The sequence below is a fragment of the Erpetoichthys calabaricus genome, chromosome 2, assembly GCF_900747795.2.
Source record: "Erpetoichthys calabaricus chromosome 2, fErpCal1.3, whole genome shotgun sequence".
NCBI lineage: Eukaryota > Metazoa > Chordata > Cladistia > Polypteriformes > Polypteridae > Erpetoichthys > Erpetoichthys calabaricus.
In genome coordinates this window covers 204,373,974-204,390,327 of record NC_041395.2, presented here as the reverse complement: position 1 = coordinate 204,390,327, position 16,354 = coordinate 204,373,974, and the positions used below count along the sequence as shown (strand labels likewise).

At 39.5% G+C, this 16,354-nt stretch overlaps 1 protein-coding gene across 1 annotated transcript in view; it reads left to right on the top strand.

The window, feature by feature from the left end:
* atp13a3 (ATPase 13A3) overlaps window positions 1–16,354 on the top strand; it is a 239,012-nt gene that overhangs the window by 137,043 nt on the left and 85,615 nt on the right. Inside the window, exons 12-18 of the mRNA XM_028795036.2 lie at window positions 4,535–4,692; window positions 5,861–6,049; window positions 6,299–6,360; window positions 7,768–7,918; window positions 8,175–8,288; window positions 12,319–12,336; window positions 12,450–12,603. Coding sequence (XP_028650869.1) covers window positions 4,535–4,692; window positions 5,861–6,049; window positions 6,299–6,360; window positions 7,768–7,918; window positions 8,175–8,288; window positions 12,319–12,336; window positions 12,450–12,603 — 846 coding nt within the window. The remainder of the gene's footprint in view (window positions 1–4,534; window positions 4,693–5,860; window positions 6,050–6,298; window positions 6,361–7,767; window positions 7,919–8,174; window positions 8,289–12,318; window positions 12,337–12,449; window positions 12,604–16,354) is intronic.

The window sequence follows — 16,354 nt, the reverse complement described above, 5'->3', positions numbered from 1 at the left end:
TTTTTCTTTTAAAATTCATGTTTTCTAGTTTATTTTTTTCCAGTTTTCCAGTCATTCTTTCATCATGAGTTGGTCCCTTCCCAGAATATCTTGCCACTAATATTATTAATATTTAGTACTTGACCTTAACTTTTCAGTAATTTAATTGTATGATAGTTATTTTTATATGTATAGGAATGCAGACTTTACATTACCTATCAATTTCTTAATTGATAGTTGATTCGATTGATAATATTATTTAATTGTTTAAAAGAAATATCCTTCTTAAATAACAGACAATATTAGGGGATAAATTTGTTAGAAAAATTATAATCTATGCATTATACATTGTAAAAAAGGCGCTATATAGGCACCCAACCCAGCACAAAGAGACAGGGAGGCACGTGTAAAAATAAAACAAATATTTATTTTTCTTCAACTGGGGGACACGTCTTCCCTGTGCCTCTCAGCCACAGCACAGTCCCAAAAGCATAAACCAAAAAAGGCACACTACTCTCTTCACCACCACTCCTCCCGGCAAGCGTTATCCTCCTCCTCCCGACTCTGGCTTCCAGAGTGATGGCTGCTGGCTCCTTTTATAGCCCACCCGGAAGTGCTGCAAGTGCTTGATAACCTGCATCTGGCTGCACTTCTGGGTGTGGCTGCATTGCCACCCAGATGGGCTCAGGAAGCTGTGCAGCTCCCCCTGGCGGTGGCCACGGAGCCCAACAAGGCTGAGCTCCAAAGTCCCATTCCTGTGGTCCAGATGCAACCCAGGGGTGCTGCCACTAAGCGTTCCAGGGGAAGTAGTGTGTAGCCCATGGCTGTTCCCCCAGACCAAGTGTCGAAGGGGCGTTTTGGCCAGGCATGGGCCCCCGCCATCCCCCACAACATATAATAATAAAAAAAAAAAACACTTTTTTTCCAGAGAGAAGTAGTGGCCATTAATCAGTGTTCTCTAAGCTATCTCACTACTGCATTCAGTTTTTTTTTTTTTTTTTTTTTTTTTTGCTTTTCAATATTGTAAACTGATATTTTTGTCACTGTTCTGGGTTCTGCACTATATTGTTTTATATACTATTGTCTTCTATTTTGTTCTGTTTATGTCTGAGAGTTATAGTGACCCCTGTATTTTCACCTAGTCTTATTTAGGAATGGGTTGGCATAGCTGTGTTTGTCGTTATGTATGCACCACATGGATCGAGTTCCTTGTAAATGTTTGTGCTTGGGGAACTCAATATTTTTTTTTAATTTATTAAAAGCATCAAACATTGTATAAAATCAAGTCAAACTTAACAAAACTAAAATCAAATCAACCCCCACCCATGAGAAAGAAAGAGGGAATAAACTCAGTTCTGACAATATTATGGTGGTGTTACTACAGGTGCATGTAATAGCCAGTGTTGGGTACATTTTTTTTTTATATCCATCCATCCATCCATTTTCCAACCCGCTGAATCCGAACACAGGGTCACGGGGGTCTGCCGGAGCCAATCCCAGCCAACACAGGGCACAAGGCAGGAACCAATCCCGGGCAGGGTGCCAACCCACCGCAGAACACACACAAACACACCCACACACCAAGCACACACTAGGGCCAATTTAGAATCGCCAATCCACCTAACCTGCATGTCTTTGGACTGTGGGAGGAAACCGGAGCGCCCGGAGGAAACCCATGCAAACACGGGGAGAACATGCAAACTCCACGCAGGGAGGACCCGGGAAGCGAACCCGGGTCCCCAGGTCTCCCAACTGCGAGGCAGCAGCGCTACCCACTGCGCCACCGTGCCGCCCTTTTTTTTATATCTCTAAGTTTAAAAGCTAAACTTGTGAGGTAAGCTATAAACATGTTCCATTAACTCACAGCAGCTAACTGAAGCTCCACTTGGCAGCATCAGGTTGTGATGTCACACAGAAATATATCCACAGACACTACAGGACTGCGGGTTTGAGAAACTTATAAACAAGAAAAAAAAAATCCTATTTAACTTAGTACCGGATGTGAAATCTTAAAAAAAGCATTTATAACAGGGGTGTTGAACTCTGGGCCTGGAGGGCCGCAGTGGCTACAGGTTTTCATTCTAACCCTTTTCCTAATCAGTGAGTTTTCAATACTAATTAACTCATTTTCCCTTCATTTTCAATAGTCCTGTTTTTAAGGATTCAGTCCTCTGAATTGATTTGTTTCTTCATTAAATGGCAGCCAAACAGAAATGAGATGTGAAACAAGCCAATAGATGAACAGCTAAACTGGGATTTCAAACTCCAACCAATTTCACTCCAAACAGTCTCTTAACGAGGAGATGATCCTTGCTGTTAATTAAGCCCATCATTTAATTCAATGGCTTGTTGCTGCTCTCATTCTGCCACAGCAGACATTTCTAGATCTGTTGATTTTTCGTTTTTTTCTAAGAACACCAACAAAATATTTCGATGACCTGAGAGATCAACCTTACTGAGACCTTCACCTTTTTTTATTTTCAGATATTGTGTGATGGGCAAAGGTGACCTGGTCATATGGTGGCTTGTTTGATGTCTCATTATTGTTTGGCTACTACAGAGCATCTGGAAAGTATTCACAGCGCATCACTTTTTCCACATTTTGTTATGTTACAGCCTTATTCCAAAATGGATTAAATTAATTTTTTTCCTCAGAATTCTACACACAACACCCCATAATGACAATGTGAAAAAAGTTACTTGAGGTTTTTGCAAATTTATTAAAAATAAAAAAACTAAGAAATCACATGTACATAAGTATTCACAGCCTTTGCTCAATACTTTGTCGATGCACCTTTGGCAGCAATTATAGCCTCAAGTCTTTTTGAATATGATGCCACAAGCTTGGCACACCTATCCTTGGCCAGTTTCGCCCATTCCTCTTTGCCGCACCTCTCAAGCTCCATCAGGTTGGATGGGAAGCGTCGGTGCACAGCCATTTTAAGATCTCTCCAGAGATGTTCAATCGGATTTAAGTCTGGGCCACTCAAGGACATTCACAGAGTTGTCCTGAAGCCACTCCTTTGATATCTTGACTTTGTGTTTAGGGTCGTTGTCCTGCTGAAAGAAGAACCGTCGCCCCAGTCTGAGGTCAAGAGAGCTCTGGAGCAGGTTTTCATCCAGGATGTCTCTGTACATTGCTGCAATCATCTTTCCCATTATCCTGACTAGTTTTGCAGTTCCTGCCGCTGAAAAACATCCCCACAGCATGATGCTGCCACCACCATGCTTCACTGTAGGGATGGTGCTCATCAGACCAGAGAATTTTCTTTCTCATGGTCTGAGAGTCCTTCAGGTGCCTTTTGGCAAACTCCAGGCGGGCTGCCATGTGCCTTTTACAAAGGAGTGGCTTCCGTCTGGCCACTCTACCATACAGGCCTGATTGGTGGATTGCTGCAGAGATGGTTGTCCTTCTGGAAGGTTCTCCTCTCTCCACAGAGGACCTCTGGAGCTCTGACAGAGTGACCATCGGGTTCTTGGTCACCTCCCTGACTAAGGCCCTTCTCCCCCGATCGCTTAGTTTAGATGGCCGGCCAGCTCTAGGAAGAGTTCTGGTGGTTTCGAACTTCTTCCACTTACGGATTATAGAGGCCACTGTGCTCATTGGGACCTTCAAAGCAGTAGAAATTTTTCTGTAACCTTCCCCAGATTTGTGTCTCGAGACAATCCTGTCTCAGAGGTCTACAGACAATTCCTTTGACGTCATGCTTGGTTTGTGCTCTGACATGAACTGTAAACTGTGGGACCTTATATAGACAGGTGTGTGCCTTTCCAAATCATGTCCAACCAACTGAATTTACCACAGGTGGACTCCAATTAAGCTGCAGAAACATCTCAAGGATGATCAGTGGAAACAGGATGCACCTGAGCTCAATTTCGAGCTTCATGGCAAAGGCTGTGAATACTTATGTACATGTGCTTTCTCAATTTTTTTATTTTTAATAAATTTGCAAAAACCTCAAGTAAACTTTTTTCACATTGTCATTATGGGGTGCTGTGTGTAGAATTCTGAGGAAAAAAATTAATGTAATCCATTTTGGAATAAGGCTGTAACATAACAAAATGTGGAAAAAGTGATGCGCTGTGAATACTTGAGTCAAAGTTAATTAAAACTAAAGCAAAAGAAGTTAATTAGCAGTAAAAACGGCTCACTAATGAAGAAGATGGTTAGAATGAAAACCTGCAGCCACTGCGGCCCTCGAGGACTGGAGTTCGACACCTGTGATTTATAAGATGGCCTCTAATGAATATATTGTTAATAAGTGTCGTTTGTTTGTACTGTCGGTATATAAATGTGTATATACTGTGTTTTCCTTCAATAATGCTTGTGTTACTCATGTATTATTTTATTTAGCTTGTTTGGGTTATTTGTTGAAAAGCAAGATTATCACTTGTCTGGCCCAGGAACAGACGAAGTGAAGGAGTTTCATGAGTCTTTCTTGTATATTTATAATGTTTGTTCATATATATAAATTTCTCCTTATAAATATAAATTTGCCCTTTATAAATATCTCTTAAGAAGAGAGATTAACAAAAGATATTTCCTTTCCTTTAGGCTTCAGTACATCAAAGGGACAGTTGGTACGATCAATTTTGTACCCAAAACCAATGGATTTCAAGCTGTACCGAGACGCTTATCTTTTTCTTCTGTGCCTTGTGGCAGTGGCTGCAATTGGCTTTATATACACAGTTGTCAATAGCATCATGAACAAGGTAAAATATACAGTATTTCCTTAGTTTTATGATTTTTTTATTGTGCTTTATACAATGACAATAGCAAAGTAAGCAAAAAACTTGCTCCCACCCCAATAGAAAGTTAAGTACATAAAAATAGTGACACAAAAACTATGATATTGTGCAAAGATAAGATTTTTAATTAATCTGAGGCACTTTCCTTTAAAATGAAGTTTATGATCCAAACTAATGTGTTCCATTTTGCTTTGAAAGTAAACTTCCACAATCCTGATGAGAGCAGATCTTTAAATTGATAATTGTTTTATTTTTTGACTCTTAATATAGTGTGATTCTGGAGAAATTAATAATTTATATGTATTTTATATAGTACCTTTCATAATTAGGGTTACTAAAGAAGAAATGGTTAATATTAGAGGAACAATTTTTAGTTGGAAAATAAATTTAATTATATAAGGGTAAAGGTAAATGAAAACAGTGGAATCAGTTGAACTACCCTTTTGATTTACAAATAATGAAAATTACAATTTAGAAGAGTAATGATAAAAAAAAGATTAACATATATACAAGATAGGTGATTCTCAAATCAAACAAACAAACAAAAAATGTCCAGCTTTCTGTGTGGGCTAATGGCAACTATTGTTATAATGATAAATGAATAATCTTCTGCATGTCTGAGTGTTAACATTTTTAAAAGTCAGGAACAGAATTTATCTGAAACTTTTATCTACTTTACAAATGAATTACAAATGAAATTCCTCTGCTTATAAGTAGCTTTCTGCTTTTTTCATGTAAAAACCCAAGGTCTTTCCAGTAGAAGAAGAGAGTAAATCTGTAATGTTCATGGATTTATTTATAGAATTTAATTTTTTTGACAAATCTAGAATAACACAAATATGTATACTGTATTTTTTGGACTGTTGTATAGCAATAGCATGGTTTCTGAAATGTAGTTTATAGAGCTAGAATATGAATACATTCATTTAAAACTTAATCAAAACATGAATACCCTGGAATCTTCCTCTTAGATTTGAGTGTGTAATAGCTATAACATGTAATTTTCCCAGTGCACACTAATACAGCAGCCACATTTCCTTTGCATATATACCATGTACTTTGGCCATAATAATGCTTAGTTTCGTTTCTTGCATAACTTGTCTTGATGAATACTCTGCTATTGTACTTACAGGTGCCAGCATCAACAATAATCATAGAGTCTCTGGACATAATTACTATCACAGTCCCACCAGCATTACCTGCGGCCATGACTGCTGGAATTGTCTATGCACAAAAGAGGCTCAAAAGAATTGGAATCTTCTGCATTAGTCCACAGAGAATAAACATTTGTGGGCAGCTCAATCTCATCTGCTTTGACAAGGTCAGAGATAATCACACGCAACTCTTATTTTGGTTTATTGTATTAAATTTAAATTTATTTTTGTCATATGTTTGATTGCTAATTGGAATATTTTCACTTTGTTGAGATTCAAATTATTTTATTTAAATATATGTGAATTTTTTTTAGAAGAACTTGATTCTATGTAAGGGACTTTGACAAAATCCATGTCCATATTTAAAGTGCTATCCTTGCAGTGGTTGAGCACATTTTTATTCTGTTTTTAAACAGACTGGAACACTAACAGAAGATGGCCTTGACTTATGGGGAATCCATAGAGTTGAACAAGACTGGTAAGAATCTATAATAAAAAAAGTGTATATCTTCAGACAGTTTTAAAATAAACACATTTATTTACTAGGCTTAGGTATTTTTAACTAAATTTATTTCTAATTATCCATTTGTAATGGGTAAGTTAATTGAATACTTCCTCAAGAAACATGCTTTATGAAGGAGATTTGCATTGCTGGTAGTTTCTTGGGTAGTGATAACAGCCCAATGCACTCTTTCTCAAACTTGATTCTCTCCAATATAAGTCCTCGTGGAACTAATTTTGTTTCACACTCTTATTACTAAACAGACCTTTTTTTCCACCAGTAGCCGAAGTGGTGTACACCACCATGAGGATGTACAGGACCATTCTTTCTTTGTTTCTGTTCTGTTTTGTTGACAGCACACACAGCACAACATCAAGAATGTGCCTGCAGAGTATTGGGAAATTCTTAAATAAATATGCTTGTGTGGCATAATATCAGTCACTCAGTAGATGGAATCAGTTTCCACTTTCTAAAATGAAGTCAAATCACATCAGAACTTGGATTTGTTCATCAAAGTCAGCTGCACATTCTAAAGTTATGAATTCAGTAAAAATAAAGGAGCATTTGTTGAAAAATCCATAGTACCCAAAAAGTGCAAAGACAACCTTCAGGTTTTACTATATGTTACAAGGAGCATTGAAATGACTCTTTTCAGAAGTCAGGAAATGTTTATTATAATGTGCTATTTTGAGAATATTTTTTCCTTTGTTTATAAATTATCTTAAAATAATTAAAGAAGACTTTAGTCATAAAAATGAAGTCAATAGATAATGTAAGCTCCTGTCCAATTGTATGCATACTGATTATGTCATTTTGTAAAATTCCAATAATTTTTGTTTTGTTTAAGGGGACAGACACAGTGTCTCTCAAAATGTTGTGTTTTATTATTTTAAAGTTGTTTTTTTTCTTCAGAATTAACATTTTCATGTATTTTTGTCCATTGTTCAGAGAATGTACTGTATTGTGGAGCCTGCACAGCAATATGAATTGTATGTGAATTAAGTGCATCATCTTGTACCTAGTAAGGATAAATGGGAGTGAGAAATAATGGGCAGTAAAAATGTACCTTTCCCCAGGCAGCATTACTTAAAGTGCCGGCCCTAATACAGTACTACCATACTTTTTTATACCGTTATGCACAATTGTCTTTGGCACTGCTCTTGCATGTCCGTATCCTTTTGGTAAATTGTATTTGAAAAATTTCCTGAGAAATACTTTTGAGTTAATATGAATGAAATATTTAGTGATTGTTCCTAGCGCAGTTCTGCCTTAGATATATGTAAGTTATATCATTAAAACCAGGAGAAACAAGTATTTCCAATCATACAATTGATTGTAGTTCAGCAGGTGCAGTTTTTAAAAACCGATTATTCCTTTGTTCAGTTTTCTTGAGCCTGAAACTTCTGGATTCAAGGAAAATTTGGTAAAATCCAGTTTTGTGGCTTGCATGGCAACTTGTCACTCACTTACCAAGATTGAGGGGCAAATTTCAGGAGATCCTCTCGACCTGAAGATGTTTGAGGCAACTGGATGGGTGAGTATCATGATGATTATAACAAATTCTGCAAAACAAATCCAGTTCCAACTTTACGTATGAGTGTACTTGAAAGACTAATAGAAAAATGTTTGGATGTTGTTCTGTATTTGTTACTATATGTAGTGCCACAAACTATGAATAAGGGTACTTTTATTAAATCAGTTTGTTTTTTTTTCTGTTGTCTTCCTTTTACATAAATTCTGTGGAATTAATCTGCAATGTGTCTCCTATTAAATTCTTCTTCTCCTTCCAGATTTTAGAAGAAGCAACAGAAGAGGAGACGGCTTTGCATGATCGGATGATGCCCACAGTAGTTCGACCTCCAAAACAGCTGCTTCCAGAGGCTGCAGCACCACAACATGAAATGGTATGATGCTTTGCAAGACTGTTTTTTATTGATTTGTCTCTCTCTTTTCTGACTGGGTCTTTAAAGTAGGCTAGGGTTCATATTTAATAGTCAAGAGATGCAGTTTATGAATCTAGCACAGGGGTCCCTGTCTCCGGTCCTGGGGGGCCCCAGCAGCTGCAGGTTTTCATTTTGTTCTCTGTAGTTAATAAACTACTCAAACCCGCATCTGGCCCAACTACATTGCATCCGGAAAGTATTCACAGCGCATCACTTTTTCCACATTTTGTTATGTTATAGCCTTATTCCAAAATGGATTAAAATCATTTTGTTCCTCAGAATTCTACACACAACACCCCATAATGACAACGTGAAAAAAGTTTACTTGAGGTTTTGGCAAATTTATTAAAAATAAAAAAACTGAGAAATCACATGTACATAAGTATTCACAGACTTTGCTCAATACTTTGTCGATGCACCTTTGGCAGCAATTACAGCTTCAAGTCTTTTTGAATATGATGCCACAAGCTTGGCACACCTATCCTTGGCCAGTTTCGCCCATTCCTCTTTTCCTCAACATTCCAGGTTGGATGGGAAGCGTCGGTGCACAGCCATTTTAAGATCTCTCCAGAGATGTTCAATCGGATTCAAGTCTGGGCTGTGGCTGGGCCACTCAAGCGACATTCACAGAGTTGTCCTGAAGCCACTCCTTTGATATCTTGGCTGTGTGCTTAGGGTCGTTGTCCTGCTGAAAAATGAACCGTCGCCCCAGTCTGAGGTCAAGAGCGCTCTGGAGCAGGTTTTCATCCAGGATGTCTCTCTCACATTGCTGCAGTCATCTTTCCCTTTATCCTGACTAGTCTCCCAGTCCCTGCCGCTGAAAAACATCCCCACAGCATGATGCTGCCACCACCATGCTTCACTATAGGGATGGTATTGGCCTGGTGATGAGCAGTGCCTGGTTTCCTCCAAACATGACGCCTGGCATTCACACCAAAGAGTTCAATCTTTGTCTCATCAGACCAGAGAATTTTCTTTCTCATGGTCTGAGAATCCTTCAGGTGCCTTTTGGCAAACTCCAGGCGGGCTGCCATGTGCCTTTTACTAAGGAGTGGCTTCCGTCTGGCCACTCTACCATGCAGACCTGATTGGTGGATTGCTGCAGAGATGGTTGTCCTTCTGGAAGTTTCTCCTCTCTCCACAGAGGACCTCTGGAGCTCTGACAGAGTGACCATCGGGTTCTTGGTCACCTCCCTGACTAAGGCCGTTTTTCCCCCGATCGCTCAGTTTAGATGGCCGGCCAGCTCTAGGAAGAGTTCTGGTGGTTTCGAACATCTTCCACTTACGGATAATGGAGGCCACTGTGCTTAATGGGACCTTCAAAGCAACAGAAATGTTTCTGTAACCTTCCCCAGATTTGTGTCTCCAGACAATCCTGTCTCAGAGGTCTACAGACAATTCCTTTGACTTCATGCTTGGTTTGTGCACTGACATGAACTGTCAACTGTGGGACCTTATATAGACAGGTGTGTGCCTTTCCAAATCATGTTCAATCAACTGAATTTACCACAGGTGGACTCCAATTAAGCTGCAGAAACATCTCAAGGATGATCAGGGGAAACATGATGCACCTGAGCTCAATTTTGAGCTTCATGGCTGAAGTCTGTGAGGAATTCGTACACTTTTTCCGTAACAAAATTAAAAATCTAAATAATTCAACTAACATAAATACATTATCTTTTTATATCTCTCCCTGTTTTCCCACTCCATCCAGCTCCTTCTCAAAGTTCTCACCAGTCACATCTGTGTTTGTTAATAACCTGCATTGTAAGATGAGACCGACTACTTGTGTACTGGACCCCATCCCCAGCATACTACTTAAATCCTGCCTTCATGCCATAATCCCGACTGTTACAACAATAATAAACTCATCCCTCGACACTGGGTTTGTACCACTCACTTTTAAAATTGCTTCTGTAACCCCAATGTTAAAAAAGTCTGGTCTTGATGCTGACAATCTTAACAATTTCTGGCCTCTTTCCCACTTACGTTTCCTGTCAAAAGTTCTCGAGCGTGTTGTAGCTTCCCAACTCACCAATTGCTTGACCTCTAACAACTTGATGGAACCCTTTCACTCTGGTTTCAGGGCGCGGCACAGCTGTGAAACTGCTCTGCTATGGGTATCCAATGATTTGTTTATGGCAGCAGACTCTGGACAAACCAACATATTAATTCTATTAGACGTCAGTGCAGCATTTGACACGGTCAGACATGACATTCTACTGTCCAGAATGGAGAATATGCTGGGTATCTGTGGCACTGCCCTCCAGTGGTTCAAGTCCTATCTGACTGATAGGCAAGAGTTTGTTAGTCTTGGCAACAGCAGATCCAGCTCAGCGCCAGTCACACAAGGAGTTCCTCAGGGCTCTGTCCTCGGTCCTCTGCTTTTCTGTATTTATATGCTTCCCCTTGGCCATATTATACGTAGCTATGGACTGGGTTATCATTTTTATGCAGATGATACTCAACTCTACTTCAATGTTAAAAGTGGAACTTCATCAGAGCTTTCTCAGCTCACAATCTGCCTTAGTGAAATTAAAACCTGGATGGAGCAGAACTCTTTAAAATCAAATTGGAACAAAACTGAACGCCTGCAAATTGGGACTAAAATGCAACTTAATAAAATGAGCTCCTTCCCAGTCCATCTTGACGGTGATCTCATAAGACCTGCCTCTACTGTAAAGAATCTTGGTGTCATTTTTGATTCCTCCCTCTCTTATTCCGCTCACATAAGTTACATTAAGAAACTTTCTTACTTTCACCTCCATAACATATCACGTGTTCGCTCCTTCCTCTCCTTCTTTAATGCTGAGAAACTTGTCCATGCTTTTATCACATCCCGCATCGATTATTGTAATTCCCTACTGGCAGGTGCCCCTTCTAATCTTCTATCACAGCTCCAGCTTATTCAAAACTCAGCTGCAAGAGTCCTTACTCAAACCAGCAGCAGTGAGCACATCACACCCATCCTGCTCCGTCTTCACTGGCTCCCAGTGTCTTACAGAATCGAATATAAAATCCTACTAATAACCTACAAAGCCTTAAATAACCTTGCGCCAAACTACATCAGTGACCTTCTTCATCATAACTATGTGCCTGCCCGCCCACTAAGGTCCTCTGATTCTGGCAATCTTGTTGTGCCCCATACTAATCTACACCCCATGGGTGACAGGGCCTTCAGCTGTATAGCACCCACACTCTGGAATGACCTAGCAAAATTAATCAGGTCTGCTGACTTGCAGATTTGTGTTGTTAATTAAACCCATTCTTTAATTCCATGGATTATTGCTGCTCTCATTGAGCAGTATAATACATTTCAGAAATTGTTGAGTTTCTCTTTTCTAAGAGCACTGTTAAAATGCTTTGTGGACCTGATCAGATCACCATTCCTGTGACCTTCACCTTTCTTTATTTTCAGATATTGTACAATGGACACAGTTTGCTGGTCATGTTTTGGCTCATTTTGCATCTCATTATTGTTTGTCTGCTAATGAAGGAATAAAAACAATTAAGGGGTCTGAATCTTCAAGAGCAAGTCAAATAAAATTACTTAAATATAAGTTAATTAGCAGCAAAATCTGGCCACTAATTAAGAAAAGGGTTAGAATGAAAACTTGTAGCCACTGGGGCCAGGACTGGAGCTGGGGACCCCTGGTCTAGCAGAACATATTAATAACAAGCTTAAATGTATTGTTTGCACCAATGTACAACTGACAAATATTTTCAACAGCAATTTATATATTTTTTTTACTTTTCATTGGTCCACACAGTGTATTTCACAGGATTAGGTGTTTCTGTTTAACTATATTAGGTAAAACTTATTTGTCTTTTGTCAAGGTCTTCTCAGTTGCAGTGTATTCTGGTCAAGCAGAAAGTATAATATCATTAGTAAACTGAGATCCTGAGATTTCTTTTGTTATAATTTGTTGTATTTTTTTGTATGTGAGTTTTACAACTTTATTTATTTGTGTGTTTCTTTTTCCTCCTTAAGGAACTTTATGAGCTACCGGTGAGTAAGACTTTTTTTTAATTTTTTTTTTAAAAATTCTAGCATTTCTGCTTTTTATTGTGATATACCAGCATTACTTTCTGAAACTTTCCTGTTTTTTCTCTCCTAAACAGACAACCTATGAAATTGGGATAGTCAGACAATTTCCTTTTTCATCATCCTTTCAAAGGATGAGTGTTGTTACTCGAACTCTTGGGGAGAAACGCATGGATGCATACCTGAAAGGTGCACCAGAAGTAGTTGCTAGCCTTTGTAAAAAAGACACCGGTCAGTGTTCCTTTTGTTAATATTACCTTCTTTATTAATATATTTGTCAGAATTATATTTTTAATGTGATACACAAAGTTATTATAGTTTTGCCTTTTTATATTAGTTTTTATTTTATTTGTATATATATATTAATTTCAGTTTTAATTTTAGTAATTATGGTATGGTTAAAGAGCTACTAATGAGCTTAGTTTTGTGTCACAATCAGAACTGTACACGTAAAGGGTCTGGATACAAGTTTAATGTTAGTGGAAGCTTACTACACTACATGGTTTATAATCTGGTTTTGTTTTTGACTAATAAAAACAAGTACAGTAATCCCTCCTCCATCGCGGGGGTTGCGTTCCAGAGCCACCCGCGAAATAAGAAAATCCGCGAAGTAGAAACCATATGTTTATATGGTTATTTTTATATTGTCATGCTTGGGTCACAGATTTGCGCAGAAACACAGGAGGTTGTAGAGAGACAGGAACGTTATTCAAACACTGCAAACAAACATTTGTCTCTTTTTCAAAAGTATAAACTGTGCTCCATGACAAGACAGAGATGACAGTTCCATCTCACAATTAAAAGAATGCAAACATATCTTCCTCTTCAAAGGAGTGCTTGTCAGGAGCACAGAATGTCACATCCATATTACTAACCGAGAATGCTAAACCGGATGATGGACGCAGGCACATCCGGCCATGGGCCGTAGCTGCAAAAAGACGTACTACGCAGGCGCAAAAAGAGTCCGCGAGAGTCGGCTGAGGAGCCGAGAAAGGTGGACAAAAGAAGGCGAGAGAGGCGGATGAGGGGCCGCGAGAGGCGCAGGCGCAAAAAGAGTCCGCGAGAGTCGGAGAAAAGAGGGCGACAAAGGCGGATGAGGGGCCGCGAGTGGCGGACAAGACCACAGAAAAAAGGAGTGAGCACATGCAAAAAGGAGACATGAGGCGCAAAGTCAAACGCAGGAAAAGCACGAAACACATTGCACATGAAACTAGACCCGAAAAAAAAAAAAAAAAAAAGAGGCCCGCGCACAACAGCAAGACACCCCCCCCCCCCCTACAGGCACCGGACGGGACACACACCAAGAGGGGGATTCAACAAGCCCATGGAACACAAAAAAAAGAACACAAAACCACCCCACAGACCCTACAAGCGAGGGACGGGACACACACAAAGAGGGGGATTCAACAAGACACAGGAACACAAAAAGAAAGAAGACGCTCGCGCAACAACAATCCTCAACAATCCCCCCCCCCCCCCACATCCATAAGAAGTCACACCCAAAGCCACATATTCTAAAGTGAACGTCAGCACCTTCACACTACACAGCATAGGTGTCAGCATTGGTGTATCTCCTTACAATAAAGCACTATTAACCGTTCAACTGCAGAAAAGGAAACATATTAACAGTGACTGCGACCCTCCTTATTACCTATCCATATTTCGGATGCTGAGAAAGAAACAAGTCATGAATACACGGTCACGGGTACAAAACGAAAAGGAAAGGATAACAGGAACAAACACACGAACACGAAAGAAACAACAAAATAGACGGCTATGCAGCATAGGTGGATCTCATTACCATAAGGCACTATTAACCGTTCAACCGCAGAAAAGTCTCCATATTAACAGTGAGTGCAATACTTCTTATTACTTTTCCATATTTCTAAAAGAAAAAATGTCTCGACTCCAAAAACGCAAAGCTCAACTAAAGCTTCTAACTAACGATGTACCTAAAAGTAAAAACTTTATGAACTGCGTTAGATCCTACAATAGTTCATTTGCTTTTAGTAAATATCAGGCCACCAAAAGGCAATGGCCCATACTGCTTTCCCATATGTGCACAAATACTGCATCGCATTGGAACAGTGCACCCTGAAACAAATCAACAACGCAAATATGCACAAATCTACATCCTGGATCCACATGACGCAAACTATCAATCAAAGTGCTGCATCGCAACAGGCACGGATTCAAAACGAAACACCTCCCGTCTCAGACATACGTTAACGGCAAGGAAGGCTACAACGGGCGTCTCACACAGCACAGGCAAATCGATTACGGCTCCAAAACAACACGTCCCAAATACTACATATGCAACAACGCGCCTCTCAAACGGCACAAGCAAAACATACACCGGGAAAATTCATTCGGATTAATAAATGTCATTTGCAATCATTGTCATTCAGTTCACTTCCCTGAAGAAACAACTGGCAATACAAGTAATACATTTAGACGTTGTTGTCAAAAGGGTCAAATTAGACTGCCTTCTTTACATTCATATACTGAATATCTACAGAAGATTCTAACTGACGATGTACCTGAAAGTGAAATCTTTATCAACTGCATTAGATCCTACAAATCGGTATCCACTATGAACATTAACGGTGGCACTGCACGTGACATCCGTCTTCAAAAAATGTTGTTTATTGATGAATGTACAATGGCATGAAGTCACTTACTCAACACCATTCATAAACTTCTACAAACGTTTATGAATAATAATATTCGATTTGGAGGAAAGGTACTTTTATTAGGAGGAGATTTTAAACAGTGATTAGCTATTCTTCCAGATGCCATGCACTCAGCTATTGTTCAGTGCACCTTAAAATACGCAGACAATTGGCATTGCTTTCAAAAGATACAGTTAGTAAAAAAGATACGATGTCCAGAACCAGATCATAACAATTGCTTATTACAACTGAGAGATGGTACACTCACCAATACAGATGGACTTCAGCCACATATTATTACAATTCCTCAAGCCTTTATCTGCGACGACTTAGTTACAGAGAGATTTGGAACAGCAATCTCATTAGACCAAATGCCCCTTTTAACACAACGCACTATATTATGTCCAAAAAATATTAATGTGGAAAACATAAATACCCAAGTCATTCCATTACTTCCTGGAGAGACACAACTCTTTCTAAGCTCTGACAAAGTTGACTCTGATCACGATAATGACCATCTTCATTGACCTTACAAGTTCTGACCTGGAATTACCTTTTACACTTAAACGGCGTGTACAAAGAAATTTTCCAATAAACCTTTACACTGTGCCACACACTTTATTGTTTGCTTTCTATTTGCATCATCTACACCGTCACACTATTCTATATCTCATTCATACATCACGCTCTTTGTCATTCCCAACACCAGGGGTTGGCGAGCGAAGCGAGCAGGGGGCGGAGCCCCCTAGTAGATAGAGAAAAGCAAACAAATCAATAGGGCTGTTTACTTTTAAGTATGCGAAGCACCGCGGCACAAAGCTGTTGAAGGCGGCAGCTCACACCCCCTCCATCAGGAGCAGACAAAGAGAGAGAGAGACAGAGTTTGTTTTTCAATCAAAAATCAATACGTGCCCTTCGAGCTTTTAAGTATGCGAAGCACCTTGCAGCATATCGTTTCAGGAAGCAGCTGCACAAAAGATAGCAACGTGAAGATAATCTTTCAGCATTTTTAGACGAGCGTCCGTATCGTCTAGGTGTGTGAACAGCCCCCCTGCTCACACCCCCTACGTCAGGATCACAGATAGTCAGCGCAAGAGAGAGAGAAAAGTAAGTTGGGTAGCTTCTCAGCCATCTGCCAATAGCGTCCCTTGTATGAAATCAACTGGGCAAACCAACGGAGGAAGCATGTACCAGAAATTAAAAGACCCATTGTCCGCAGAAATCTGCGAACCAGCAAAAAATCCGCGATATATATTTAAATATGCTTACATATAAAATCCGCGATGGAGTGAAGCCGCGAAAGGCGAAGC